Source organism: Botrytis sinoallii (assembly GCF_014898435.1).
Source record: "Botrytis sinoallii strain Bc 23 chromosome Unknown BSIN_027, whole genome shotgun sequence".
Taxonomy (NCBI): domain Eukaryota; kingdom Fungi; phylum Ascomycota; class Leotiomycetes; order Helotiales; family Sclerotiniaceae; genus Botrytis; species Botrytis sinoallii.
This window is the reverse complement of record NW_024066054.1, coordinates 656897-684467: the sequence shown is the minus strand read 5'-3', so window position 1 is coordinate 684467 and position 27571 is coordinate 656897. Positions and strand designations below refer to the sequence as shown.

Here is a 27571-nt window from a genome sequence, read left to right as displayed (position 1 = left end):
CAACAACCCAATGATTGTATCATCAGCGCTAGCTTTCTCGTATGACAATTTAGCACAAAACTTCATCCATCCCAACCTGCTCCAAGAGAAACCAAGAACTTCAAACCTCGGACAAACAATTTCACCGCCAGTACATCTGCATGCAATCAATAGTATCCCCAAGTTTCCCCTCACAAGGTGCACCTCAATGCCAAGTCCTTTTTTTCTTTACCGGCGATGGGGTGATGTAGTCACTTAGCGCTCGTCTCCGATTGGTGCGCATCCAAATGCACTGGAGAAACCTTTCTTGCGAACCAGTCCCGTGTTGATGGCCAGCCGCGCTCAACTATAGTTTTTTGCGGGGATCAACATGGGAATGCCCCCATGCCGACCGCATGCTGGAGAGTACGATGCAGAGCTATGTTCCCAGTGGTTACTATTCTCATGCGGGGTATTTTTCCGGAATACCTGGTCGTGATCAAGTGAATCAAACTTGGGGAATGCAGGGGTATAGAGGAGAGTATAAAAGTCATGAATTTTCTCTTGTTGTTTGTATAGTTTCTCCTTGTGTTCTCATATTAGATCCTCCTTACAACTCAAGATGAAGTTCTTCTCTTTTGCGCTGCTTGCTGCAGTGTGCAAGACGGTTCTTGCGGCTCCTGCACTTGCTCCTTTTAGCACATTTTCTGATGTCACGATTTTCACTCCTGGAGCCAATTGGACTGATCCTGGTGTTCTCTATGCCCGGACTGTCGAGTTACCAGGTGGTGTGCTCTTAGCTACATGGGAAAACTACAGTCCCGAACCTCCTCTTGTCTATTTCCCTATCTTCAAGAGTACAGATGGTGGAGAATCATGGAAACATATCTCGAATATTACAGATCAGGTTAATGGATGGGGATTGAGATATCAACCATTCTTATACTATATGACGGAGAAAGTCGGAAAATACCCAGCTGGTACTATTCTTGCGACTGGAAATTCTATCCCGACAGATTTGAGTGAGACTCAAATTGATGTTTATGCTAGCTTGGATCATGGATATACTTGGGAATTCGTATCGACTGTAGCAAATGGTGGTGCAGCTGTTCCTGATAATGGTGTTCCTGCTATCTGGGAACCGTTCCTTCTCACATACAAGGGACAGATCGTTCGTAAGTACTCCCCATAATCTCTACCATCCCATAAATACTGACCCAATAAAAGTCTACTACTCCGACCAACGTGATCCATTATACGGCCAAAAGCTCGTCCACACTGTTTCCTCCGATCTCCTCACCTGGGGAGCAATTGTAGATGACGTTCACTATTCAACCTATACCGCTCGTCCAGGAATGACAACCATCTCCAAACTTCCCAACGGTAAATACATCATGACCTACGAATACGGCGGTGGCCCAACTGTAAACAACACCTCCACATATCTCTTCCCCGTTTACTACCGCATCTCCTCTTCTCCTCTCACTTTCCTCTCTGCACCCGGTACACCTCTCATCACAAACAACGGCATTCAACCCACCGGCTCCCCATATAACGTGTGGTCACCAACCGGTGGTGCAAACGGTACTATCATTGTCAGTTCTGGCGGCCGTTCGGAAGTTTTCGTCAACAGAGCACTTGGAGCTGCAGATGCGTGGAAGACAGTTGCAACTCCAGAAGGTACAAGTTACACCCGGCATTTGAGAGTGTTGGATAGTAACAAGAATCATCTTTTGATTGCTGGTGGTGGAATTTTGCCACCTAGCACGACAAATAAGGTTACCGTCAGCGTGATTGATATCACAAAGGGCTTGGCTGCTGAGTCGTAGTTTTAGTCAGCGGTGGAATGGTTGGAGTTGGTTGGGGTATGTAATGTATGAGATATGAAATATGAAATAAGAAATGTGTAATTTATTTGTATATACTATATACGTGTGGACTTTGAGTAAGAGTGAGAATTTTGAAAAACTAACTGAAGGATGATGGAATTTGAAGACAAACATTACCATGGCATTACATAGTTTTTAATATACAATGCATTTTACAATTCATACGATTTAAAGCCCGGAGATCATGCAAGAGAGGTGCTAAAATACGATCCCAAGATTCTAAATTTATATATCAAATGTCATACACTGCTTCCTGTGATAATTTTCCGGATGAGTATGAAGTATACAAGAGAATCTACTATAACCACTAGCTTTGATAGAGAATGAAATTGATATTAACATACCACTGGTTGATACCAGACAACGAAGTAAACTATGGAAGTATACAGAATCATTGAGGGGATATGTAGATAAATCTCCCAGCTTCCTGAATCCTGCTAGCTTTCACGTTTATATTCGTAGGAACTCTTTCATGGAGAGTGTTACTCACCTTGTGTAAGAGAACAAGACCATCATCATAAATTGTAAGAAAGTTGGGAGTTTGAAACTCGTTAATCTACAATATGTCCATGTACGTGAGTAGAATGAAAGATACGGGTTTAAGATAATATAAGTACGTATTTCAATAACGATCAAGAGGAGATTTATAAATCCCAACCAAATGTTCTACATCTACTCACTCCCCCATTCAGCAAACCAATCCCTAAACTCCAAGATTTCCACATCATTAATCCTTCATCTTCAAAACCCGCATGTAAATCACAACAAACAAAGAATCCGTCTCATCGCCAGCTCAAGTTGAACTCGTGGCGTCTCTAGACCAGATTCTTGTCTCCTGGCTCTCCATGCTATGAATCCATCTGGTCGTACCAATATCGCACCTTGAGATGATATACCCGTTGTAGTTTCGAATATGTTAGCTTCTGTGACGAGATCGCCGTTTGGTCCTGTACTGTATGTGAGTATGTCGATAGCTAGAGGTTTCGATATTGATTTCGCAGCTTCGATCCATGCTTCTCCTTTTGCTCCAGTCAGCAAAGTGAATTTTTGCCCGCATAGATCGAGAGTCGAAATGCGTTTTCCTTCATACATGATCCATAGATGTGGAAGTCTACTACCAGGTCTACCATCGAGGAAAAAGAATAAACTAGCTAATGTCCACGGTTTCCACGTCAAACCACCGAGAGGAGATGTATTCTCTGCGCATATTGAGTTACTAGCATAAGTATATCCGTGTCCGGAGATTAACCCTATTCTCTTATAAAATCCCACTATAACAGCTGGATCCCGAAGGTTTAGCGAGACCATTCCCCGCTTGTCGCTACCACTTGCTGATACCACTGCTGCTGTTTTGCCTACGGGTTGTCGTTCTGCATTGTATGTTTCTAACAGTCTCTTGCTCGCTTGTTCTTGAAGTACAAGTGCGAGTTTCCAAGCAAGATTATGAACGTCTGTAATACCAGAGTTTGCACCCTGACCTCCCCATGGAGGCATCTGATGAGCAGCATCGCCAGCGAGAAAGATACGTCCATGTTGTAGTTGATTTGCTACTCGTACAGATGGTTCCCAAGGCAGTATGCTTTTGACATCTATTTCAAGATCGGGTATTCCTATTGCAATGCGTAATAACTCTATACATCTCTCGGGAGTGAAGTCTGAAGCTTGCTCGCCTTTGGAGGGGTCATAAGCGAGATGGAACACCCAACGGTCGTCATTATTGATGGATATGAATGCCCCGTTAATATCTGAACGTTCGATCACACAAATGGAAAATTCTCGTTTGTGTACCAGGGATTTGAGATCGGCGTGGAATAGTATGTTGATTAAATACCCTATCGTACCTTGTCCAGATGTTGGGACGTTGAGTCGATTTCGGATAGGGCTTCCTGCCCCATCGGCGGCGATAAGGTACTCTGCACGAACTGAGGAGACAGCGCCAGTTTCTCGGTCTTTGAGTGTGGCCGTAACACTATCACTGTCTTGTTGAATACTGATACATTCCGTATAGAATCTCAAATCACCCCCTCGTTCCCTTGCCACATCCACCAAAACTGGTTCAAGCATATCCTGCGTTACAAACGTTCCATGCACCGGACTAATCGGATCCATCAAACCAGCCAAAGGAATTTTCCTAGGACTATCGATTGGTTTCTTAGCTTCTATTACTTCCTTGAGCGATTTTCCTTTGTGAATACCCATAGTTGCTTTCATTGAGACACCGGCTTCTCGAACAAGATCGTCCATCCCGAGACCGCGGAATAGTTCCATGGTCCGAGCATTGACGGATCGAGCTCGTGGGTGTATGGATGTTCCAGAGTGACGCTCAATGAGGAGAGATTGTATTCCGTGTTGGGAGAGAAAGAGAGAAGCCGATAGACCTACAATACCGCCGCCTATGATCAGGATGGGGATTTGGTGCTCGGCGGCCATGGTAACGAGTTGTATTATAATGTTGAAGAAGAGAACTGTAACAAGAAAAAAGGGTAAAGAGAGAGATGGCAAAAACGGCTTCAACTTTGATTCTTTATACTTATAATTGTACGTATACATATGCTGAAGTTGAACTGTTTTGGTATAGATTGAATGAGATGACGTACGCTGAATGGCATTGATTGGCTAAACCAGTAGGATTTTGAGGCCTCCGACCTACAATGGCAATTTGAAATCCGATGCCCGATTCCCCCATTGTTCAAACCCGGTATGTGTATAGAGAACTGAGGATATAATATGGTTCGCCATAACATTTGAACGGAAACTTAGGTATGGCGGATCAAACGATGAATACCTCTAAGATGTGAGGACCCGACAGAGGAATGCTTGGCTCATAACTACTAGCTATACCTTGAAAGGTATGGACTTCCATAGATGCTGTATTGCAGGCTATTCCTTTCACCATTTTTATCGTATTTCTAAGGGATATTGAAACGGCTGTTTGACTTCCTAAGAAGCAACATTCACTCATAGAAGGATTCGAAAGAAACTGTGAGGGAACTCCGTACGAGATGAGTCGAGATATCAATCGATCGGTTAATATCGGGCGCCGAGTCCGCTCCTAAAATACGCTAGTAGTAAATAGGGTAAGCGCCTCGCCGTAGTTGCCTTGCCGTGCCTTGCCTTGCCTTCCGCTGCCTACTAGTAGTATAATAAGTATTGATTAGATAACGGCCAACAACTGAACTTCAAGAGTCAAGATCCAAGATCCTTTTCAAGAGACAGTAACAGTGGCAGTACGTGCAGTACTTGTAACATGGATTTATAACACTTAGTCAGACAAACAATAAAGCAGAGCCCACTCCGACCCTAAATCAAACTTCTTACATACTATTTAGTTTGTTCCCGATCTTCTAAGGTTTATTAAGTCTAAAAGTTTATTGCAACCTACACTTTTAGACACTTTCTTACCAACCTAATTCTTCTCACCTGTTCAGGTCATCTCTACTTTTACTTACAACATCTCTTCCTCTTCCTTCTTCCACCAAACAACGTGAGAAGGGCTCAGCGAATCCTTCAACATTTCTCTCGTTAATCATCAGGTCACCTACATACAGTAAACAATCACACGCCACTCCTGACTCGTTGCTTGCTTTTGAGGGTCATCCACACCGAGATCACTTTTCTTCGGTAGCCTTGTGTACCTAGGACCTCGTCGGCTTTGACGAGCCAAGGACCCATTCACAGTCACCATTTCTTCCCAATCTAAAAAGAGAAAGGCGGCTGAGGCGATATCACACGACGACAAGGACGAGACTCGAACCAACAAACGGATCGCCTCAGCAGCAGCAACTTTAGCATCTTCTGCAAAACCTATAACGCCTCCCACGCCACAAACCAACAGCAACAGTATCAGTATGGATTCCGAGGACGACTTCATGTCTGGAGCATCAAGTGACGATGACGTTCTTATGGATGAGAGTGAGAATGAGGAGGAGACTGAAGATGGTAACGGTATATTTTCTTGAAGCCCTCACAATCACTTCCCCCACCTTGATACAATTGCTGATATCTTTAATGCTATCTAGAGTTCGGTTTCGAAGAATCAGCACCAGACATCAGTTTCAAAGATGATAATTCGCAGAAGAAGAAGTCGAAGTTCGACATCAACTATAAGGTTCATCATCCCGAGGATGTTCAAGGTCAACAGGATGAACTTATCAACGAAGTTAACATGATACTCGACATTCGAAAAGAAGACGCAGCTATTCTCTTGAGGCATTTCAGATGGAACAAGGAACGTTTGATTGAAGATTACATGGATCGCCCGAAAAAAGTTCTTGATGATGCTGGCTTGGTGTCGAGTGAATCTGGGCCACCCAAACTTGAGGTTATACCGGATTTTGTTTGCGATATCTGTTGTGAGGACGAACCCGGCTTACAATCATTTGCCATGAAATGTGGGCACAGATACTGCGTCAACTGCTACAATCAATACTTGATTCAAAAGATCAAGGAGGAGGGAGAGGCAGCTCGAATTCAGTGTCCACATGATGGATGCCGAAGAATTATGGATAGCCACTCTCTAGATCTCCTTGTCGCTGCAGATTTAAAATCACGATATCACGAACTACTTACCAGAACATACGTCGAGGATAAAGAATTCTTGAAATGGTGTCCCGCTCCAGATTGTCAAAATGCTATCGAATGCGGCATCAAGAAGAAAGATCTCGATAAGGTTGTCCCAACAGTCGTATGTGATTGCAAGCATCGTTTCTGTTTTGGTTGTATCTTAGCAGACCATCAACCTGCACCTTGTACACTGGTCAAGAAATGGTTGAAGAAGTGCGCGGATGATTCAGAAACTGCCAACTGGATTTCTGCCAACACAAAAGAATGTCCAGAATGTAATTCTACTATCGAGAAGAACGGAGGTTGCAACCATATGACATGTCGAAAGTGCAAACACGAGTTTTGTTGGATGTGTATGGGATTATGGTCGGAGCACGGTACAAGCTGGTACAATTGCAATAGATTTGAAGAGAAGAGTGGCTCTGAAGCTAGAGATGCTCAGGCCAACTCTCGAAAGTCCCTAGAACGTTATTTGCATTACTACAATCGATATGCAAATCATGAACAGTCGGCAAAGTTGGACAAGGATATTTACCATAAGACCGAGAAGAAGATGATTCAACTTCAAACTGCCTCGGGATTATCTTGGATCGAAGTTCAGTACCTTAACACGGCTAGTCAAGCCTTACAAACTTGCCGTCAAACTCTTAAATGGACCTACGCATTTGCCTTCTATCTTCAGCGCAACAATCTTACAGAGCTGTTCGAAAATAACCAAAGAGATCTCGAAATGGCCGTCGAAAATTTGTCAGAAATGTTTGAGAAACCGGTTCAGGAACTTGCAGTTCAAAAGTTGAAGGTTGAAATTATGGACAAGACATCCTATTGCAATAAACGTCGGATCATCCTGCTTTTAGATACGGCCGAAAATCTATTTAATGGTTCGTGGTCTTGGAGCACAAACTTCTAGATCGCACATTGTTCAGTCTTTGGTCGCTTCTTTGCTACCTATGACTTATTAGTCTTGGTAGATGGCCAAGAAATTTCAAAGATCAAGGAGCGAGAGCAACAACGATTTTCAAGTATGCCAGAAGATTTTGTTATACCTTCCATCTTTGAGCGATGGTCTTCAGGGTTCCCCTCTACCAGTTTCTAGACCTTAAATGTCTTTTGTACAGTGATCAAAGCTTCTCTCTGCATCATTAGGCGTTTGTGCTGGCTTATCTTGGTCCCCTCGACACTGGATGTTTTCTTTATTCTCTAAACACCTATTGCAATTTCCTCGACCTGAATACCTTTTACGACACGGGAAGAATAGGTACAAGAACACGGTGCATATTTTTTCTTCCACTTTAACTATCTGTCTTCGTCCATTTTATCGATCATGGCGTGACGGGGTTATCATATTTGTTTTTTGCTCCTCTTGCTTGCCTTGTCTTTCCGCAAGCCGGTCGGTCGATCTATCTATGTTTTGGTGGGAATCGAATGGAAAGGAATTTTGTTTGGTTGGTTGCTGGTCGCTTACTTGCTTGCAATGGATTCGGGGAGTACATAGGGGTGGGTAGTGTATGATCGGATAGGGCAGGGCGTAGGTGACTGAGCTAGGTCACTATCTAGCAGATAAAAACAAGAACCACAAGATTGAGGTTGAGAACAAGACCAGAAATAAAGTCTGATGGATGGGATCAAATAAGATGTGGCGAATCAATGAATTGAGAATTAGCGATGTTACTTTGTATTTCGAAATAAAAAGCGTAAAAAATTGTATCTTTCTGTTGCGTCGTATGATTCATGACGTTTATATCTGGTGCTTGCTGATGCTGATACTTGTTATACTACCTGTATGCTTCACTCATTTGAAGCTTAAGAAAGTACTCTAGCTTAAAATATCACTTGGAATAAAGCAGAGTGAGTACGAGAAGCACAAGACTGGTGCGTATAACAAAGCAATGAAATTCAAACAGCACAATCACAGTTCACGAATTGAGCGAAGAAAAAGGCATAATCATCAAGTATCTCTCTTGAAATTCATTACATAGCATTCGTATCTGTCATATCGTACGTAGTGTAGACAGTCTTGCTATCTGATAGTATACAGGTGTACCTAGCTTATAGGTATGATGGTGCCAGCAGAGTGGAAAGGGTATGAAAACAACATTGAAGGGAAAGCCAAAATAGAAACGCTTTTTTTTTCGTACGGGGGAAAAGGGAATGGGTAAGGATCAGTGATTCTGAGCGTTAATGAATGATACTTAAGCCTCAACGAATCCCTTAACATTCTTCAACCATCTCAAGTACTCCTTCTGTTCCTTCATATCAATGTAATCGGGCACGAAAATCGCCAATGCCTGGTTGATTCCTCGCTCATCCAAATATCTCTCCATCAACACCTGTAAATCCTCGTCCAAGTTTGCGTAAGGAGGACCGACATACATATCTTGACGTTGGTGGACAGCCTCGGTAGTCTTTGCATAGGCGTGCGCGGCGTCCGCATAGTAGTATACGTTATCGACGACGATCATGCCACCCTCGGCGACGGTTTCAATGGCGAGCGCACCTTTGCCCTTCTTCTCGACAATGATGTTTACGCGGGCGGGGAAGCCTTGGGGCTCGCCTTCGGCGTCGGAGGGGTTTTCAGGGTCCAGCTCGGAGGGGTCGGCGGGGTCGAGGTTGGGGTCTTCGTCGGACATGGCGTGGTCTTGGAATTCGTCGGAGTCGGGGTCGTAGGTGTTGAGGTCGGCGATGGAGAAGGAGACGCGGATTCTGTGGGTGAGGTGGAGGTTAGTTTTGGGGGTTCTTTATTTCTTGAGGGCTGTGAAGACGGGAAGAAGAAGAAGATTCAAAGGAAATAGGTAGATAAAAGAGATTTACTCGTAAGAAAAAGCAAAGAAATAACGTACTTCTCATCACCAAAGCTTCTAGTCAAAATAACCTCTTCCTGTCCAGGTGTATCAAGAATCTCAAAAGGACCATTCTCCATATAATCCTTCACACTTGTAGGAAGTTCCTCATGCTCTTTCATCTCCTCCTCCATTTGGATCTCGCTAGCGAGCTTCTCGGCCAGTTCAGCATCGCTTTCTGGAGCAGCAGACTTGGCTCTGATGCTCGAGGTGGAAAATGCAGATGCGCATTGGAGTCTTGAAGCGGGGAAAGCGGTTTGGAGGAGGGAGGGTCGGGTTGCGGTTTTGATGGCGGTGTTGGTGAGACCGCGAGCAACTCGTGGTGCTGAGCGGGTAAGAGTACGGAGGGAAAGCATGGTGAATTTGTTTATACTTTGGTTTCGAATTGAGTTTTTGAGGTTGATGTGATGTAAAATTGGGGTTTAGAAGATTTTACAATTTGATATCTCGAGCTCGCCTCTGATGGAACTTTTTTTGAGCACGGAAAAAAAGGTGGATCTTGTAAATTTGAGATGATTTCATAGGCTGTTTTCACGAATGTACTTTCAGACAGAGAATTAATTTGATTGGCTTTTTTAGGTGTTAGTTACTACTCCCTATGTGCTAGAAATGTATTTTATTATTTTAAGTTCGTTATTTGTAGATTTGTTGAATATCTCAACTGTGTTCAAAGTTTCAAACATGCAAATATGCAAACTCCATAGCACAAATAACAACAATATCGTCCAAACCATATCATCCGCAATTTGCTCCCGCAATTTTGGGTATTGATATAAACTCCACTAACGCCGCCAGTTCTGCTTAACTCAATCATGAAGATCCTTTGGGTGGGAATTTAGTCTCTTGAATATGTCCACTGCTCGACAAGCGCACCCATTTCAAGGTGTTAAGATATGACCAGGTGGATTTTTCCCACAGCGCAAAAGCCATTACATTATCCGAATCAGTGAGGTCTGGTAGATCTGTATATTGTTAGTCGTTGACTTCAAAGCCCCTCGGGTAGAGTATTGACGAACAGAATCCATTTTCGTATTCTTTCTCGTCGGCTGCGATTTTGATTTTCAAGAGGTCCTCCCTTGTACTCGCAGGTCGTCCAGGACGACGCTCTTTCTTTATAGCATTAAGCTCTTCATCGTTCTGGTGTACGAAACTGGATATATTGTGGTTAGACGAAAAGCGTTGAAGGATGGTTGTTTAGGGACCGCATTACGTTTTTATGAGACTATGAATCGCATCGAGCTCGAGTGGCTTCACTCCATTTTCTTTTATGGCATTTTGGAAATAAAGAGCTCGCTCCACTATGATATATGTTAGTTGAATTGAAGCTTGCACACATCGGATGAAGCACATACATATGGGACGATTGTGTCTCTTTCTCTCAGCAGCCATTCTTTCTAATTTATCATCTCTTCCTCCTGCTCTTCTCAAACTCATAGAATCCCGAGATCCTTCGTGTAAAGCTGTAACTTCACCTCCTCTCTTCTTCGAGATATGCTTCGATGTTTTCTTGAGACTTTTTGGCATCGTGAAGGTTGCAATTGATTGATCGAAGTATATTAAAATGGAATTTTTGATGGTCTGCAGGTATATGTAGTTGTCGATACTCGGTTCTTGAACTTTTTTTCCATATCGGAATCTTTATCGCAAAAATTCCCCGCTTGATAATTTCTAAGCTAGCAGGGATATGAGGTCACAGACTTACCTGCGAGCCTGCAAAATAAAGGGTGCGCCGCCAATCAATTTCATGGTTGCCGTAGTGAAGGCAAAGGAAGTTCCTTGGTGTTCGACGCGCCTTCCATACGCGTTCTTTCTATCATGCAGGTTTAAGTGGATGGTCATTTTAGACTTCGAACTTTGGTATCGACGTCTTATCGACATCTTCACAACAACCTACGACAACTTCAACGACCATTGAACACTTATAAGTAATAGTATCCTCTTCCCCTTATTCATGTCTTGACTTATACATTCGTTTCATCCTTTGCTCGCCACCCTCCGACATCCAATTCATGGTTAATGGTCTAATGATTCCTCGAATCTTCCTCTATTGATCCATTTGTTTTGTGTTACTAACGTTATCGTCAACATGGGGATCAATGGTATGTATATGATTCATTGATAATTTCTACAAGTTTTCTTATGTTAACCACTTATAGGTCTTCTCCCTTTGCTCAAGTCCATACAAAAGCCATGTAATTTGAAGAAGTTCGATGGCAAAACCCTCGGGGTGGACGCTTATGGCTGGCTTCATCGTGGAACTGTATCATGTGCTATGGATCTTGCTATGGGAAAGCCAACAAGAAAGTATGGAGACCGAGACAAACCTAGGAAGAAATGACTAACCCAAAAAGCAGATATGTTGAGTATTGTATGCACCGGGTACGAATGCTGCTCCATTTCGGCGTCACTCCTTACTTGATATTCGATGGCGATTACTTGCCAAGTAAAGCTGCGACAGAAAAGGACAGAGAAAAGCGTCGGAAGGATAGCAAACGACTTGGGCAAGAGTTATTAAATGCCGGAAAGACTTCCCAAGCGTACCTGGAATTCCAAAAGGCAGTCGATGTGACTCCCGAGATGGCCCGCCATGTTATTGATGAGTTGAAAGAGATGGGGGTACAGTATGTTGTAGCTCCATATGAAGCCGATGCTCAAATGGTCTACCTGGAGCGAAAAGGCATAATCGATGGAATATTATCCGAGGACTCTGATCTTCTAGTCTTCGGTGCTAAATGTCTTCTTACCAAGTTGGACCAGTATGGAAATTGTATCGAGGTCAACAAGGCCGATTTCTGTGCTTGCAAAGATGTAAACCTGACGGGCTGGTCTGACGCCGAATTTCGAAGAATGGCAATTCTAAGTGGCTGCGATTATTTGCCTAGTATGAGCAATATGGGGCTAAAGACTGCCTATCGGCTGGTTCGGAAGCATAAGACGATCGAAAAAGTTCTGCGTATGATTCAATTTGACGGAAAATTTCACGTGCCGAAAAATTACCTGGAATCTTTTTATCAAGCCGAATTCACCTTTTTACATCAAAGAGTTTTCTGTCCCCAATCTCTCACCTTAGTGCTCCATACCCAACCTGATCTTCCACTTACGGAAGATCAAACCCAATTTATTGGGCACGACGTTTTACCAGAAATTGCCCAAGGAGTTGCGAAAGGCGATTTGAATCCTATCACCAAGCAACCTATTGTCATTGGGCGCAGAAGCAAGATGGCAAATCCTTTTATGGCTTCGAAGAGATCTGTATCCACAAGCGATCTCAAGAAGGGTGTTTCAATCGAGACATATTTTAAAGCCAAGCGGACTCCTCTTGCGGAACTGGATATCAATTCCTTTACACATTCTCGTAGTCAACAGGAGGTTCTTTCTCGCAACCCTAGCTCATGGGTTGCTGAACCAGTCCGCCCTCATTTGCAACGAGCTACCACCGATCTCGAACCTCAATTACCTCCTCACCCCACTTCTCAAAGATCCGTTTCGACTGGAAGAAGAGTGTCTTCGCCCACAGAGTCTCGCCCACAAAAGCGTGCTCGTCTATGTGAAGATGACTCCATTCTCCAAACACCAGGAACTGGCCAAAAAGTGGAACTTGGTCGAAGCCGTTTCTTTGCAGATGGATTTGAGGATGATAGTCCAAGTGTTAGCAAGGTCTCCAAGAAAAATAATAAACAGAAGGAAGATATTACCATCTTCTCGGATGACTCCATTGAGGAAGCGATGATGAGCATTCCAGATGTCGATTATTACTTGACGAAAAAGCAGCCTAAGATCGAAATCTTCAGAGAGGCTTCATTCAAATCTACTCTTGGCTCACAGCAAAGAACAAGTACGTTAACCGAGCACGATCGGACTGAAGACTCCCAGGATACGGTCCCTAGCCTCGAATCTTCGACATCCAGTAGGAATTCATGTGAGCAACCTCCATCTCCGATCCCTGAATCTTCCACCCCGTTTTCAAGTCTGAAAAGCAGGTATTATTTTGATGCTTCGACTCTGAGAACGCCAAAGACCGTTTTCAACCAAGGTCTTCCAACTCCACCTTCCTCTTCGGCTCAGTTCCAATCGAAGATTCCTGTTTCAACAAAGTTAACCACTGCAGCTGCAAAGAAACCCCTCGCCACCGCTACTAGATCTGTTCTCACGCCTCTCCAGCGATTAGGTGCTGCCGCATACAACCGCTTCAACTTACCACCAACCCCACCAATGACTCCTATGCTTGCTGCTGGTCCCATTGCCTTTCTTCGTGGGACAACCGGTCTCTCTTCTCCCGAAAACAGCAAAAACGGCAAATCAAAACTGGCAGACGTTAAACCGGCATCCATTCCATTGCCCCCAGCTGATGCGATTGAGGAGGCTGCTTTGAATTCAAAGGGTAGTGAGGATATGATCATACCAGACAGCGAGGGAGAGGATGAGCCATTGTCACCTATCGAAGAGGGACAAAGTAGGAGTTTCGGCCTCCATTTGGAACGATTTGTATATGCTGGTTAAGGATGCTGAGGAGACCTACACCGAAATGATGAACAATACTACGACCCTACAACACGAAAAGATATGAATATACCGACAATGCTACCAGTAAAACACCGAAGAACCTGATCGATACGCATACTACAGGCAGCAGAAGAGCACACATTATTGGATTAATTGTTACTGTTAGATTTACTATATTATGGAGTTTGGAGCGAAGGATTAATTCCGAAATTGTGGCATGGGAGGGACAAAAAAAGAGTGTTTGGTGTTGGGAGTAATAGAAAGCTATGAGAAAGATTCATTGTGTGTTTCTCATTACAAGTGAGAAGAGAGAGATGAGAAAATAGATGAAGGCAAAAATGATATCCTGTTGCTCTTGTTTTTGAGCCTCGAATAAGGCTATTAGTTATGGTTAGGATTAGTATTGACTAGGATTGGTATGAGAAACGATAATTCGGAATGATATATTTATGGTTGATTTAGATATGCATTTGAAAACGCACTGTGAAGTCACAATGGTTGGGAGGAGTATGTTGTGCTGTCACTATTTTTTTGTTTCTTTGGCTCAAGTCCCGGTTAGCTTCAAGAATATCTCTCTAGGTATTGAGTGAAAATCCGCAAAATCTAAATCTCCGGTGAGCCTTGTAGACATCGTATCTACCTAGTAGGTATCTATGGTTCCTCGATTCGGCAAGAATTTATCATGAGGTGCAGGTGATTAGTTTCCGGGTTGTCTGGTGAGTGAGTGAGTGAGTGTGTGTGTGTGAGTGAGTGAGTGAGTGAGTGTTGTGTGAGAGTGAGTGAGTGAGTGAGTGAGTGAGTGAGTGTGTGTGTGTGTGTGTGTGTGTGTGTTGTGTGTGTGTGTGTGAAAGTCAGATAAATGTTATCTAGTACCCGGTGAAAGATTTTGGTATTTTGGTAATTGGAATTGAATATGGATTTGAATACGGATTTGAATACTCGTATGGATCTGGAGTTGGAATTGAATATGGAGTTGAATATGGATTTGGATTTGAATATGGATCTGGAGTTGGAATTGGAGTTGAATACGGATTTGAATATGTATTTTGGATTTGAATACGGAATTGGAACGAGAGTCTCAACTTTCAACTTTCAACTTTCAAGGTGTATGTGGATGTGTATAATATGTGTATATAGGTATACTCAAGTATACACAGGTACATGATCGATACTTACTTAATCACAGCTTGGAATCTTTAGATCTTTGAATTTGAACATTTGAACATTTGAAAATTGAAAATTGATAATTGCAATTGTAATTGTAATTGTATACAAATCCCACATATTCATTAATATATCTCAACTTAATACATCATCTACTCCTCAATCTTCTTCACACTCCTCAGCAAGCCAGCCTACACCAGTATATCGATCGATACAAGCAAGCAGTAGCAAAAAAACCATACCACAATACAAGACAAAGAAAAGGGAGAATGAGATTATCTAACGCCCGCTTGTCCAACCAGATGATATTTAAAAAAAGTAAAAAAAAAGTTGTAGTAACCCTGCCAGGAATTCTTTTTTAAAGTGATCCCTTCCCTATCTCCCATCCATAATCTCTTGAATCCATCCTAGCCTAGCCTTTCCATTTAAACTCCGGGTAAGCTTCTATGCTTTACTTTACGTGTGAAGAATATCTTCCCTATCATTCCAGTTGTCCATATCCCCATTCAACCCTATCCATTTATCCATCCCTAAACAATAGTCTCGCTCTCCTCTCCAGTCGCAATAATAGGAACTGGTAGTCCACGATCCGGACTTTGTAACACCAATTGCTCATGTCTCCTCGCTCTGATGAAATCGCTAAACGCTCTAATCAAGATGAACCATCCAACAATCATCAATGCATACGCAAACCATTCATTACTAGCGATATCACCAATTCCTCCACTTCCCGAATCCATTCCTGCAGTAGCAGCCGCATTAACCTTATCGGGGTCGAAGTCATGAGAGTTTGGATCGGGAGGTTGAGCATATGATGCATCATTTCCCCCTGAAGGTGGCGTAACGACATTATTTGTTCCTTTCATATAGAAACCATATTGAATAAGCGTAATTCCGAGACCGGCACGGGATCCATTTTTGGCGGCGTGAGTGGTATGTAATAGATATGTGAGGAGAAAACCAACGAGTTGGAAAGACATGGATATCATGGCGTTCCAGATAAAAGAGAATAAAGAGCCAACTGGAAGACCCTCGACGTATACTTCATCTAGTCCACCAAGTCCGGGAGCGAGAATGGTGGTTTCCCAGTACGGTGGTGCGGCATCTGCGGCTGCTTGTTCGTACGTCTGTATTTCGTTAGTACAAGTTCACAACACAATGACATGTATACATACAGGAGGATGTTCTTCTTGTTTCTCGCCTCTCTCAGGCTTAGCACTTAGATTCGCAAAAACACCATCAGATCCCGAACCACCGCCATAAACCCTTCCACCTGTTGGCGGTACAAATGTCGGCACGACGGTTACTGTTCTCTGAGTAGTTGGTCGATCATCGCTCGTCGTCTCATTCAATCTCTCCGTTGACGAAGAAGGATTTCCACGCATTAATCGTTGTCTATCATCTCCATCGTTATCCTCATCATCAGATCCATCATCAAAAGTATCCGCTAGATTTTGGTCGACGGGCGCTACGTGATGTCGTGAAGAAGGAGAGGAGCCTCGCGATCGGAAGGATGGCGGAGGGGATGTAGGTGTCGGAGGGGTATCTTCATCGTTCGCAGATACCTATGTAGAATGTATTAGTATGTATTCTCTTTTTGAATTATAACCAAAGCATCCACTACACGAATCGTGGCGCGGATTAGGTGAGGATTACGCACCCTCTCATATCGTTGCGAACTCATCTTAAAATTGATTTGGGTATTCGAATAAGACAGAAAAGAAAAAAGACCAAGGAACCAAACTCGAGTTGTGAGCGAATGAATGTAAAGGGTTGGAAGGGAAAAGACGTAGGTCGTGAAGTAGGTGAAAGGAAGAAAAGGAAAATGTAGTTTGTGTGAAGCGTCAGGAGATTAAAGGAAGAAGAAGTACGAGTAGAAGTAGAAGGTCGTGGAGAAGGATGGTCCTTTCGGCTTTGTTTGAGATATGAGATGGGTTACAATATTGCTAGGTGGTCCACGGGTACTCACTCTTATTTAGTATAATAACATAGTAATTAAGTCTGTAGCGCCACACATTCATTCGCTAGAAATCATTGGTATTTTATATGGAAACCTTGAAAAGGCGCAGTAAGGAACAAGGACTGGTGAAGGGTTTGTGTGATTAATAAGGGGATAGACAATGGGATTTATTATCATAAGTTTAGAATAGAAGTATATGGAAATATTTAGTAAATGTATATACGGTCGTCTGCGAGTATATGTTTTATAATTATTATTACAACTACTCTGTTTATGGATATATATAGATGGTACATATCATTCCTTCATTCATTCCTTCCGAGATGAGATTCCCAACTCAAATCACATACTCCGTATATCCATCTCTGATCCCGTGCCTCAATATGATCTCTTACAAATCATGCCCCCCAAATCACCTGCACACCTGCACTCAATTCTCGCATCAATCACTTCTCCCATATCTGCTATCTACTTACTAACCACACACCCATCCCATCCGCCCATACCAACTATCCCACACCCCCCCCAAATCTCTAACATCCAAATATAGCAGCACCGCACCACCCGTTAGTTAACAATCTCTAATCTCGCACCGCATCTCGCGCATAACAGCATGCACCCACCCAACTAGGTAAAACTCACCATCTCTCATTCCTCTCTAGGCTCTAGCTCGCCCTAGAAGCATCATTCATTCCATTCCATTTCAGCATTCTCCCAAAGTCATGACCGCATACTGTACCTACCACCCACATATCCAGTAGCTAGGTATCTATCCATTACATCCATAATATAATCTGCATTGAAAATCCGTTTTATTTCTCCCCCTCCAATTCAACGACTTCCAAAACCTTCCCGGTCAATTCCTTCTGTGTGAATAGTTTGCACGAGAGGATTTCATTTATTGAAAACATTATGTCGCAATCGGTAAGTTTGGGCTTTCGTTAACTTTTTAACTTTTGTTTTGGTCTTTGATGGTGGTGGTGGTTGGTGCTGGTGTTTAGGAAATCAAAATCCTTGAACTTGTGTTGGGGGCGAGTTACATTGAGATGTTGCTCGCTGGGGCTAGAAGTCTAGATCTTCATGTCATGGGATAGAGTAATTATGCAATGAGGAATATTTGAACCTCTGACTCTGCATAATCTATATCCTCATTATCCTCAACGCCTCCCTGTCTTGTTCTCCCCTCTTCCTTCCTGTTCCCCTCCTCCTACCTCTTCCCTCGTCTCCCCTCCCCCCTCCCACCCCAACCCAAACAACCCAACTAACACCCCCTCCCTCCTCCAGCCCGCCACCCGCCACTACCTCCGCGCCCTCTCCCGCTGGCCCAAAGATGCCCTCCGTCCCGAGGCCCAATTCCAAGACGCCATCCGTCGCCGCCTCGAGCGCATATCTGCCGCTGGAAACTTCAACGAAAAGAAAGAGCTCGGTCAGGTAAACGCACTGTATAGTTTGGTGGAGAATCGGTATTTGGGAAAGGTATGTTTGATTTTATTTTATTTGATTTACTCTATTTCATTATCGGGATTCGAGGAGAGGCACGACAGAGGATGCTCTACATTCTATTTTATTTCCCACCGAAAAGCAAAAATAAAGAAAACGAGGAAGAAGCCAAACAACAGAAAACCCCCAACTAACACCCCCCTCTCAATCTAGTACCCCCTCACAAGCAAAACCCTCAAACCCGCCAGCAACCCAACATACTACGACGATCTAGTCAAAGAGCTCGAAGAGGCCCCTAACAGGAGTTGGTTTCAACAGCAGGTGAACAGATGGAAGGGAGCTTTGCGATTCCAATGAGAGGTTTACATTGCATTGCATTATATTACATTACACATGTGACAATGATGAAAGGGAGAAAGAAAGAAACAAAAAGGGGAAAATTAGGTTGTATTTATAAATAGGTAGGGAATGGAATGGATTTTGGTAAATACCAGGCGTTGAGTAAGTTTGATTGATTCATGAGTTTGATGAGTAAAAAATGTCTAGAAATGAAAGGATGAAGAGAAGATTGCATAGATGCTTGTATCACTCGGTAAACAGAGGGGTTGTAAATGCATTGGGGAATCATAATACATTCATTGAAGGATACTTACTCGAGCCTTGCGACTCTGAATCTCTAGCTAGCTACCAAGCTCTTTCTTTCCTGTTTTCCTTGCCATCTTCATTTCCATGTGCCCAAGAGTAAGGGAAGAGCAATCGCAACTCCTGCTCTGGACAGTAAGTACACATACAAAGCACACAGCTCATCCCTCCATTCCTCCTACCGAGACTACAACCCCAGATATCCAAACCTGCAAGCTATCATTCCACTGCAAAGCTGGTACCCTCGAGGTATATCACGGAATTCTACGAGGCCTGTCGATTCTGCACTGTGTGCCCCAAATATTGCATCTTTCCTTTCCCTCCCCTTCACAATGCCTTCCCCTAAATATATCTACCATTCGGATCCACTCTCCCCATCAACTCAATACTCTGTTCATACATCGTAAACACGATCCCACCACTCAAAATCAACCTGCCCAATCTCGGCAAAGCCCCACTCCAAAACGTAAACAGGCCCTCGTTCTTCGCAATCAAGCTCGCGCAGTGGAAACTATTCTTGTACAGCGTTCTCGCCTCTATACTCTGCATGCGCGTCTTCACCGTATCAAGCGGCTGCGTCACATAAACCGTGATGATACCTGCCAATCCCCCGATTCCAAAGGTAGACAAAGCGCCCAGTTTTTCCCCGGGCGCGGTATAGGATTGTGCGAGCTGACGCAGCGAAGTGTAGGAGCCGAAGCGGACAGCGGAATTGGCAGATTGACGGGCGGTGGTGGGGACGAAGCCTTGGAAGAATCCGCGCAGGCCTCTTTCGCGGGCGATGATGGGGACGGCGTGGAGAAAGCCTCGAAGACGGGGTTTGGCGGATTTGCGGTCGTCGATTCTGGGGGGTGTGAGATTTTATTTTGTTTGGGAGGAGAGGGGGATTACAAAGTAGTTTTGATACTCTCGAAAGGCGTGACTGCTAATAAACTCTCCGTAACACCAGCTCCAAATCCAGCAATTACAGTTCTGGGCCCGGAAATCTTTCCATCGGCGTTTTGGAGTAGTGCTTTATATTGATCGAATGCGACGAATCCTATTTGCGATTGAGATTAGCATTCATTAATTCATTCAAACCCACACCTCTCCCACATTATCAATCCCCCTCCCTCTCATTCTCCAACCATCCAAAGCAAATCCCAATCCCGATCCCAATTCCAAGATCCCAAAGACAGCCAAAAGAAAAAAACATACTAATCCCCGCCTTCAACGAATTCCCAATAATCAACGTCGTACACCCCGCATACCACGCGCTCCCAAATTTCGGCCATGGAAGTTTCCCACTCTCGGGCAATCTTCTATTCAGCTGCGTCCGGGTCTTTGCAAATTCAAACGGGTACGTGATGGCGATTTCGACGGCGCCGGCGGTGCTCCCTGCGATGATGCTGCGCAGCGCAGAGGGTCTCTGTTTAGGTTTTTCCTGGGCGGCTGCCGTGGTTGAGGCCATGCTGAGGAGGTGTGTGGCGCAGGAAGACTGCGTGCGTGGATGGATGGGAAGTTAGATGTATATGACAGTGACAGTGACAGTGACAATAACAATGGCGAATGTGAATTGCGGAATAGAAAGCTGGAGTCTGTTCGAGGAGAACAAAAAGAGCTATCACTACTAGGTATCAACAGGGATTCATGTGGGCGGGAAATACTTTTTCGTGCCTGTGTTTATTTTACTTGGGGATTGTGATGCAATCATATCATATTGTTGAAACCGATGCTCGGTGCTGGCCGCTTTTAGCGAGGGGTATTTTTGCTATCGATTGATAAATTGACTGATAATGGGATCTGCTTGGTTCATTTGGTAGTGCCTAGCAATAGTGTTATGGATACTGGTCTAGCAGTTGAATGTAGAAGTAAATTCAATGCTGAGATCTATCCCCATCTTTATAGGTAAACTCATCTTCATATATCCCATGACATTGACTTGTATCTTTGGCTTCATATAGTAGGTGTGAAGTGAGTACCTACATACCTACATATTATATGCTTGCCGCTTTAGTTTGCCCGCCTAAGCTCTCCAGGTTACCAAAAACAAATCGACATCCCGTCAGATCTCAAGTGCATAGCAAAATGAATATTATAACATCTGAAATTCTTGTTCTGCAATATAATCGTACAGTTAAAAGGTATAGAACTGTTTACTCATGCAAAGATAGGCAGTCTAATGTACAACCAGGATTGTATGCGCGTGGATTGAAACCCCAACCCAATACTCCATATGCATTTCGATCCGCCCTCCCCAACGCCTTGGTAAGTTAACCATTTCCACCAATACAAGGAGGTGATGTTTTCAAGAACAAAAAACTCTACAAAAAATATATGCTCGTCCATTGATCCCAGCCAAATGCCACCCATCCCATTGATTGATTGACCTTACTGATTAAAAACCATGGGTGTTCCACCCAAACTCGGTGCAAGTTGTATGGTATTGTATCCTCCGGGCATACCAGCCATGGAACCCATCTGCTCTCGCTCAAGTTTCTCTTGCTCCATGCGTGCACGATCAGCTTTCGTGATACGAGCTTTACGTGCTGCTGTGTTTCCACCACGAGAACCAGCTCCGCTTGATGTAGCAGCAGCTTTACCACCCGTACTAACACGGCTTGTGGTGGCTTTCTCGCCAGTGGCGGCTTTTGGTTTCCGAACTCGAGGCTTCTTTGCTGGACCCTCACCCCTATGTAACGAATTAGTCATATATTGGATTTCATCAACGGCTTGTGGCACATACCTCTCGAGTGTTGGTTTCTCACCCTCTCGAACGAGAGGACCAGAATATACGAAGAAGCCATCATTTACAGCGGCAGCTTGTTCCTCCCAAATCATCTCCGAATCATCAACAAAGCCATCGTCCTTGTCGTATTCATCCTCCTTAGTCTTTCTCTTAGGGGCAGCTTTAGTCTTTCTTGTACCGCTATCAGTACCTACTCGCCCATCACTCATTCCGCCCATCTCAACATTACTACCCTCTCCTTCAGAATCCAGTGACATTTCATCACCACTCTCCTTGTTGGAGCCATTTCTCTCCAAGGCTGCACCTGCTGCTGCAACCCTTGCGAGCCGATCACGTTGAGCTGCCAATCGGGGGTGTAAGGCATCCCAACCATATTTCTCCTCGGCCGTGCGAGCGAAATTGACATATATGTTTACATCACCATTCAAGGGAATGTCAAGAACAATTGTAGGGGCACGCGTCTCCGTACCATCATTACCTCCGAGTCCCATCAGGCCCGAACCAGGAAGTGGCGGTGGGGTAAGAAGAATATCTTTTTCCTTCTCCTTCTCCTTGCCCTTTGCCGGTGGCTTCGGTGTGGATATTCCTGAAACTCCGTTGGTTGCGATTTTCTTATTCAAATTACCGTTAGAAACTTGAGGTTCCTTTTGCGCTAAAACAATTGGAGCCGTGGGTGGTGTTGGGGCGGGCATTGGTTGTGATGTTAATGTTGGGGTGGGTGCAAAGGGCCGAGGACTATTTGTCTCAGACATTGATGATAATCCTAACCTGTTAACAATTGGGGAGGCAGGTAAGGAAGTATGTCCGTCTTGTTGACGTTGTTGATGCATTAAAAATGAATGAGCCGACGGCGAGGTCAATGGCTGATTAGGAGGGTCGACAAGACTGGCGATGGAAGGGGATGCACTGGCGCGATTGGTGACTTGAGGTGGAATTGGTGATCCTTGAGAATTATTGTACGAGTGGTGACTGACGAGAGTTTCTCGAACAGGATCATAATTAGATCTGATAGGATCATAATTTTGACCGCTAGTACGGACAGCACTTTGTGGTTGTGGTTGTTGTATTGCCACATGTGACTGAGGTTGACTGATTTGTTGCAGTGCTTGTTGCGGCGGAGGAACTTGAGGTTTTGGTTGGGGTGGGGCGGAATTGAAGAAAGATTTGGGAATAACCTCACTTTGACCCGAATTGGCAATCATAGCGTTCTGTACTGGTGGGGTTGCAGGAGCACTGAAGCTAACATCGCTCAAATGCATGCCAGGAGCATCAGTAATCTTTGTTTGTCGTGATGATTCTCCCCCATTGGTATTTTCGGAAGGTGTAGCCTTTGGCTTTCGTGATCGTGCAGAAGGAGGAGCATTAGGGTCTCTTGGTTTGCGTACTCTTTTAGGTTTTGGAGCGTCGGTATTGGTGGCCGAACTAGCATCACCGGCCTTTGGTCTGGATTTTCTAACTGCCTTCTTTCGGGTTGGCTTTTCTGATGTTGAAGCGGCGCCATTCGATGGGTTGACGGTGATGCTATTGGAATCATTACGAATTTGTATGTCATCTATCTCGGGACTGGATCTTGGTGGGGATGATAAATCGGAATTGCTGTTGTTGGAACCCATTGGTGGTGAAACCCCGCGAACATTATGAGAATTTGACATTTTGGACAAATACACTCAAATTATTTGATTTGGGGATTTAAATGTGGAATCAACACCATCTACTAATCTCTGGAGAAGTGTACGTCTTTCAATTACGAATTTGTGATTTTTGGTGTGATTTGGATGTCACCCGTGATTGTTGTTGGCGGTAACGGTCGTGGTACGAAAGCGTTGCGGAACTTCTGAATAGCTTCAACTTTGAGACGAGGGTGAGAAAAATGAAAAAATGGCTGTTGTTGATGGGAAGCGAGTTGAGTTTAAAGTGATTGATAGAGGAACAGATCGTTGAGACTCATCGGTATCTAATGGGATTATTTCGAGGCGGTGATTGATAGAAAGACCAAAATGATTGATGAAATGGATCGAATGATTATTTGAACTTGTATAAATTGTTACGTGTAAATGAGAAGAAGGGTTTGGGTTGAAGAAAAGTGTTGAAAAGGTGTTTAGATATGGAGATTGAAGAGAGGGGGATTTTCGACTTCTTGTACTTTGATCATTACTACGTTTTGGATTTAATTCAATACAAGCGACATTTCCCATTATTCACAGACGCCATTTAATAGTACGGTACGGAAGGGAAAGAGGAGGTGGTGGGAGAGGGCAAAGGCAAAGGCAAAGGGAAAGGGAAAGGGAAAGGGAAAGGGAAAGAGAAGGGTAAAGGCACAGAAGGGCAAGGGAAAGGAAAGGCAAGGCAAGGCAAGGCAAGGAAAGGAAAGGGAAAGGGAAAGGGAAGTGGGAATTGGATTGGGAAAGAACGGTTGCCGGAATATAGACTGATAAATGGAGGGATTGATTGACTACTGACTTGACTGAGTGACTGAGTGACTGACTAACTGACTGACTGATGACTTGAGATGAGAGAGCGCAAGAGACTCAGCAAGAGAGTAAGAGAGCAAGACTCAAGAGAGAGAGAGAGAGATTGCCCACGCTAGTTGGTCCAAAATGCCGTAGTACTAGCAATAAGTAAGCCTTTTCGGTTTCGATTTCTTTGCTTTTTCCCTACCCACCTTCAACTTCCATCAATTGGTACGACTTGGTCTGGGCATATGGGGCTTGGCTTGACATTTGGCTGGTGGACATGGGGGTATGTGTTCGGAGTTTATAAGTGCGGTGGTGGGTGGTGTGTGGTGTGTTCCATGGCGGATCTTCGAAGCAATTAAAATAGTCCTGTGAGCTGTAGGTCCCTCGGCAACGCGATTGGTCTGACCAGGAGCCAGGGAAAATAGAAGCTGTAGAAGAATATCTCCTTCTCCAAGCTACGATGGAGGGTCTGATGGATGAGAATAGACGATAGACGAAACAAGACCAGGGCTAAAGGGGGCAAAGGCTTACATAAGACAAGGCAAAATAGTCTATTTATTTGGTAACTAGGTAGGTACTAGGTAATTATAAAGTATAAATAAGAATACGGATGTAGGAAAGAATACGCATGCAGGAAAGAGAGAGAGGGAAGGAAGGAAGGAAGGAAAGAAAGGAAGAAGTACTACGAGTACTAGGTATTCGATAAATCACTTCTCCCTTATTTTTGGCTTGAAGAATACTAGCTGCTGATAATAATTATCCGTTTTTCCAACAATACGACTGACTGACTCTCACCACCCCAGTCTCTCTAGTCTCGACTCTACCTCTGTAAACTGACAAGGGGGGGATGATGTTGAAAACTACCTAGTACCTAATAATGCATGTGATTTTATACCCAGTTATATCCAACGGAAACATCAGATAACATCTCCGTATGTGCAGTTCCGCTTCTAAAAGACATCTCTCCATTTTCGGCAAATCCAGTACCAGAATCTACTTCAGTTCAATCTTCCCCTTTATAATAAATGTTCGTATCATGGTTGATAAACATTTGGATTCATCTGAGGATATATATATATGATACCTGTCTAGGTATCTGCATAATATTGGCAATTATGTCCGTATATATTATTAACATGCATAAACCTCGAGCCAAAATGTAACAATACAATTGATATTGTTTTCCATCGAGATGTTGTCAATCGTCGCTCGACGTCTGATGGCTTCCCGAAATAAATGTTTGTGAAATGCAGCTAGTCAGATATGAGTTAGCGCATAACCTTATTTTTTTCTTAGAGGCTCACGTTTTTGGTATCCTAGTAGCCTTGCATACGGATCTTAATTTCCCCACAACCTAAACAAAAAGACTACAAAACTACGCCCTAGGTACTTTGTGCAAACATATACTAAACATGGAGTTTCGTGGTGAGAGATTTACTGTAAATCTTTCCGATGATGAGGATGAAATCGAATCAAGTTCAACTATTCCATCGAACAATACCCCCTCATTTACCTCTCCCTTCGTCGCAGATATCAAAGAACGTTCTACAAAACCACCAACCGCTCCTCAATTAAAAACCTCAGCAACAGGCTTTCCCGAGCATAAAAAAAGAATACGAGTATCGGCATTCAAAAAACAAAGGGCGGGTAACGCCAACGATTCGGTGGTAGACGTTCCAAATGCAGCGGTAGCAGATTCTCCCAATGCTTTCGGAGTTCCACCTTCTCAGGGACGTCCAACGGGCGCAGAGACGGCAGCTACTCAGGAGGACGATTTCAGTATCGAAAAGGAAAGGAAAAGAATAGACGAGGAGAATAAAATGAGAATAGCTTCTATGTCAAAGGAAGAAATTGAGCAAGAACAAGAAGACTTACTCGCAACTTTAGATCCTTCTTTGATCCAACGACTTTTGAAGAGAGCCAATTTTGATGACGGACGTGGAGATACGGGAATCGATCCCCCATCTCTGACTCAATCTCTAAAGAACGATGAGAACAAAACTATACCTCCGGAAAACAAAGATGAAGCCACCCCTGCACCTAAACCAGAAGGAAAGCCAGTCGCGCCTCAAAAGTCTGTGAGATTTGAAGAAGATGAAGAACCGGCAAAACCCATAGATCTAAAATCAGCATCAGAGCCTGCTTCGAGCGTTCCTGAACTTCCTCAACCGTCTATACACTTCCCGACCGCTTCCGCTGTTCCAGACTTAGACCCAAACGACCCTTCGTTTCTCGAGAACCTACATCAGAAATATTATCCGTCTCTTCCCGCTGATCCTTCAAAGCTCGCTTGGATGGCACCAATACCTACACACGGTTCGGTAGCAGACCAAGAATCTCCTTATTATCCAGCAGCGGAAGCTTTGGCAGCTTCAGCTCTTCGATTTGATTTTAGAGGGGGTTTGTTGCCGCCGAGAATTGCAAGAGCCATGCCAATTACCAAAGGGCTACATCATCATGGTGAGGCTCCCGAAGCTGCTGGGTATACAATTCCGGAATTAGCAAGATTGGCTCGCTCTGCGTTTCCAGCCCAAAGGTGTATTGCATTCCAAACTCTGGGGAGATTTCTATACAGGCTCGGCAGAGGCGAGTGGGGAGATCCAGGTACTGAGATGCCAAAGGGTCTTTGGAGAATCGTGGAAGAGGGAAAAGTTATTCAGACTCTTGAGGAAGCTGCTAATACTGAGGGAGGACACCAAGGCAGCAAAGCCTACGCGATAGAAGCTTTATGGCTTTGGCAGAAAGGTGGTGGACATATATGGAAAGCTGATTGATGAATTATGAGAAATGATCTTTGGCCTAATGTTTATGATGTGTACAAAAGATCCTTGGAAATCAGCATGAGTTTTTATACCATGATATGATGACGATTCGCAATCAAGGTGATTGTGTTAAACCCATCTGCCTATTATTTGCAAAAACATCATTTCAATGTCTAAACGCCCACAAAAATGTATAACCATTCTATCAGCCCAGAGCAGAGTTTTATGGTACGATGTTCAAGTTTGAGTAGAACATTCGTTGCATGGCCAGATTCCGGGAGAACGAATAGGCTAAGAAATAGAAAGCCCAAATACCATGGTTTTGAAAATCCACAAGCAAGTTAAAGCGAATTGGTACCAATTTTCAAGCTTTTGTATCAAAAGGTTCTATTATCTCACACCATTACATACCATCAATCGTAAATTATTATGACAGGATCGGCTCTCAGCAAGAGTCTCGCTAGTAGGATATTATAACATAAACCGCATGTCAAGTAGTCGCGCTTTCCAATTTTAAAAGTAGGGGAGTTTCACATCTCTTTCTTAACTTCATGTGTCTCTTCATTACCTCAAGCCTTCTGCCCTAATTTCTTGTTTTCTCTTTTAACAAAATTTCTAGTCCTAAGTGCATCCATTAATTCTTCAATGCTCTGCTCGATTTTGGTT

General features: G+C 43.8%; 11 protein-coding genes across 11 annotated transcripts; 5 read left to right on the top strand and 6 right to left on the bottom strand.

Moving 5' to 3' along the window:
* The first annotated feature begins 391 nt into the window (after positions 1-391).
* EAF02_010832 (uncharacterized protein) lies at positions 392-1930 on the top strand. Its single transcript, XM_038906880.1, has 2 exons — positions 392-1133; positions 1186-1930. Exons 1-2 carry the CDS (start codon positions 581-583, stop codon positions 1785-1787), a joined length of 1155 nt encoding a protein of 384 aa, XP_038753428.1. The 5' UTR covers positions 392-580; the 3' UTR covers positions 1788-1930.
* A 676-nt stretch (positions 1931-2606) lies between these two features.
* On the bottom strand, positions 2607-4277 carry EAF02_010831 (uncharacterized protein; the record flags this gene model as incomplete). Its single annotated transcript, XM_038906879.1, has 1 exon — positions 2607-4277. One exon carries the CDS (start codon positions 4275-4277, stop codon positions 2607-2609), a length of 1671 nt encoding a protein of 556 aa, XP_038753427.1.
* A 1418-nt stretch (positions 4278-5695) lies between these two features.
* On the top strand, positions 5696-7320 carry EAF02_010830 (uncharacterized protein; the record flags this gene model as incomplete). Its single annotated transcript, XM_038906878.1, has 2 exons — positions 5696-5792; positions 5867-7320. 2 exons carry the CDS (start codon positions 5696-5698, stop codon positions 7318-7320), a joined length of 1551 nt encoding a protein of 516 aa, XP_038753426.1.
* A 1282-nt stretch (positions 7321-8602) lies between these two features.
* Positions 8603-9606, bottom strand: EAF02_010829 (uncharacterized protein; the record flags this gene model as incomplete). The annotated part of the gene is made up of 2 exons (XM_038906877.1): positions 8603-9113; positions 9251-9606. 2 exons carry the CDS (start codon positions 9604-9606, stop codon positions 8603-8605), a joined length of 867 nt encoding a protein of 288 aa, XP_038753425.1.
* A 454-nt stretch (positions 9607-10060) lies between these two features.
* Positions 10061-10774, bottom strand: EAF02_010828 (uncharacterized protein; the record flags this gene model as incomplete). The annotated part of the gene is made up of 4 exons (XM_038906876.1): positions 10061-10212; positions 10267-10400; positions 10461-10548; positions 10603-10774. 4 exons carry the CDS (start codon positions 10772-10774, stop codon positions 10061-10063), a joined length of 546 nt encoding a protein of 181 aa, XP_038753424.1.
* A 315-nt stretch (positions 10775-11089) lies between these two features.
* EAF02_010827 (uncharacterized protein) lies at positions 11090-14297 on the top strand. The gene is made up of 3 exons (XM_038906875.1): positions 11090-11349; positions 11407-11554; positions 11605-14297. The coding sequence occupies exons 1-3, from the start codon at positions 11337-11339 to the stop codon at positions 13748-13750; spliced, it is 2307 nt and encodes a 768-aa protein (XP_038753423.1). The 5' UTR covers positions 11090-11336; the 3' UTR covers positions 13751-14297.
* Positions 14298-14977: 680 nt separating this feature from the next.
* Positions 14978-16876, bottom strand: EAF02_010826 (uncharacterized protein). The gene is made up of 3 exons (XM_038906874.1): positions 16578-16876; positions 16093-16482; positions 14978-16044 (listed from the first exon to the last, which is right to left on the bottom strand). Exons 1-3 carry the CDS (start codon positions 16599-16601, stop codon positions 15448-15450), a joined length of 1011 nt encoding a protein of 336 aa, XP_038753422.1. The 5' UTR covers positions 16602-16876; the 3' UTR covers positions 14978-15447.
* A 913-nt stretch (positions 16877-17789) lies between these two features.
* Positions 17790-18674, top strand: EAF02_010825 (uncharacterized protein; the record flags this gene model as incomplete). Its single annotated transcript, XM_038906873.1, has 3 exons — positions 17790-17801; positions 18162-18353; positions 18531-18674. The coding sequence occupies 3 exons, from the start codon at positions 17790-17792 to the stop codon at positions 18672-18674; spliced, it is 348 nt and encodes a 115-aa protein (XP_038753421.1).
* Positions 18675-19301: 627 nt separating this feature from the next.
* Positions 19302-20409, bottom strand: EAF02_010824 (uncharacterized protein; the record flags this gene model as incomplete). Its single annotated transcript, XM_038906872.1, has 3 exons — positions 19302-19803; positions 19851-19998; positions 20157-20409. 3 exons carry the CDS (start codon positions 20407-20409, stop codon positions 19302-19304), a joined length of 903 nt encoding a protein of 300 aa, XP_038753420.1.
* A 920-nt stretch (positions 20410-21329) lies between these two features.
* On the bottom strand, positions 21330-23300 carry EAF02_010823 (uncharacterized protein; the record flags this gene model as incomplete). Its single annotated transcript, XM_038906871.1, has 2 exons — positions 21330-21630; positions 21685-23300. The coding sequence occupies 2 exons, from the start codon at positions 23298-23300 to the stop codon at positions 21330-21332; spliced, it is 1917 nt and encodes a 638-aa protein (XP_038753419.1).
* A 2255-nt stretch (positions 23301-25555) lies between these two features.
* EAF02_010822 (uncharacterized protein) lies at positions 25556-26917 on the top strand (the record flags this gene model as incomplete). The annotated part of the gene is made up of 1 exon (XM_038906870.1): positions 25556-26917. The coding sequence occupies one exon, from the start codon at positions 25556-25558 to the stop codon at positions 26915-26917; it is 1362 nt and encodes a 453-aa protein (XP_038753418.1).
* Positions 26918-27571: the final 654 nt, after the last annotated feature.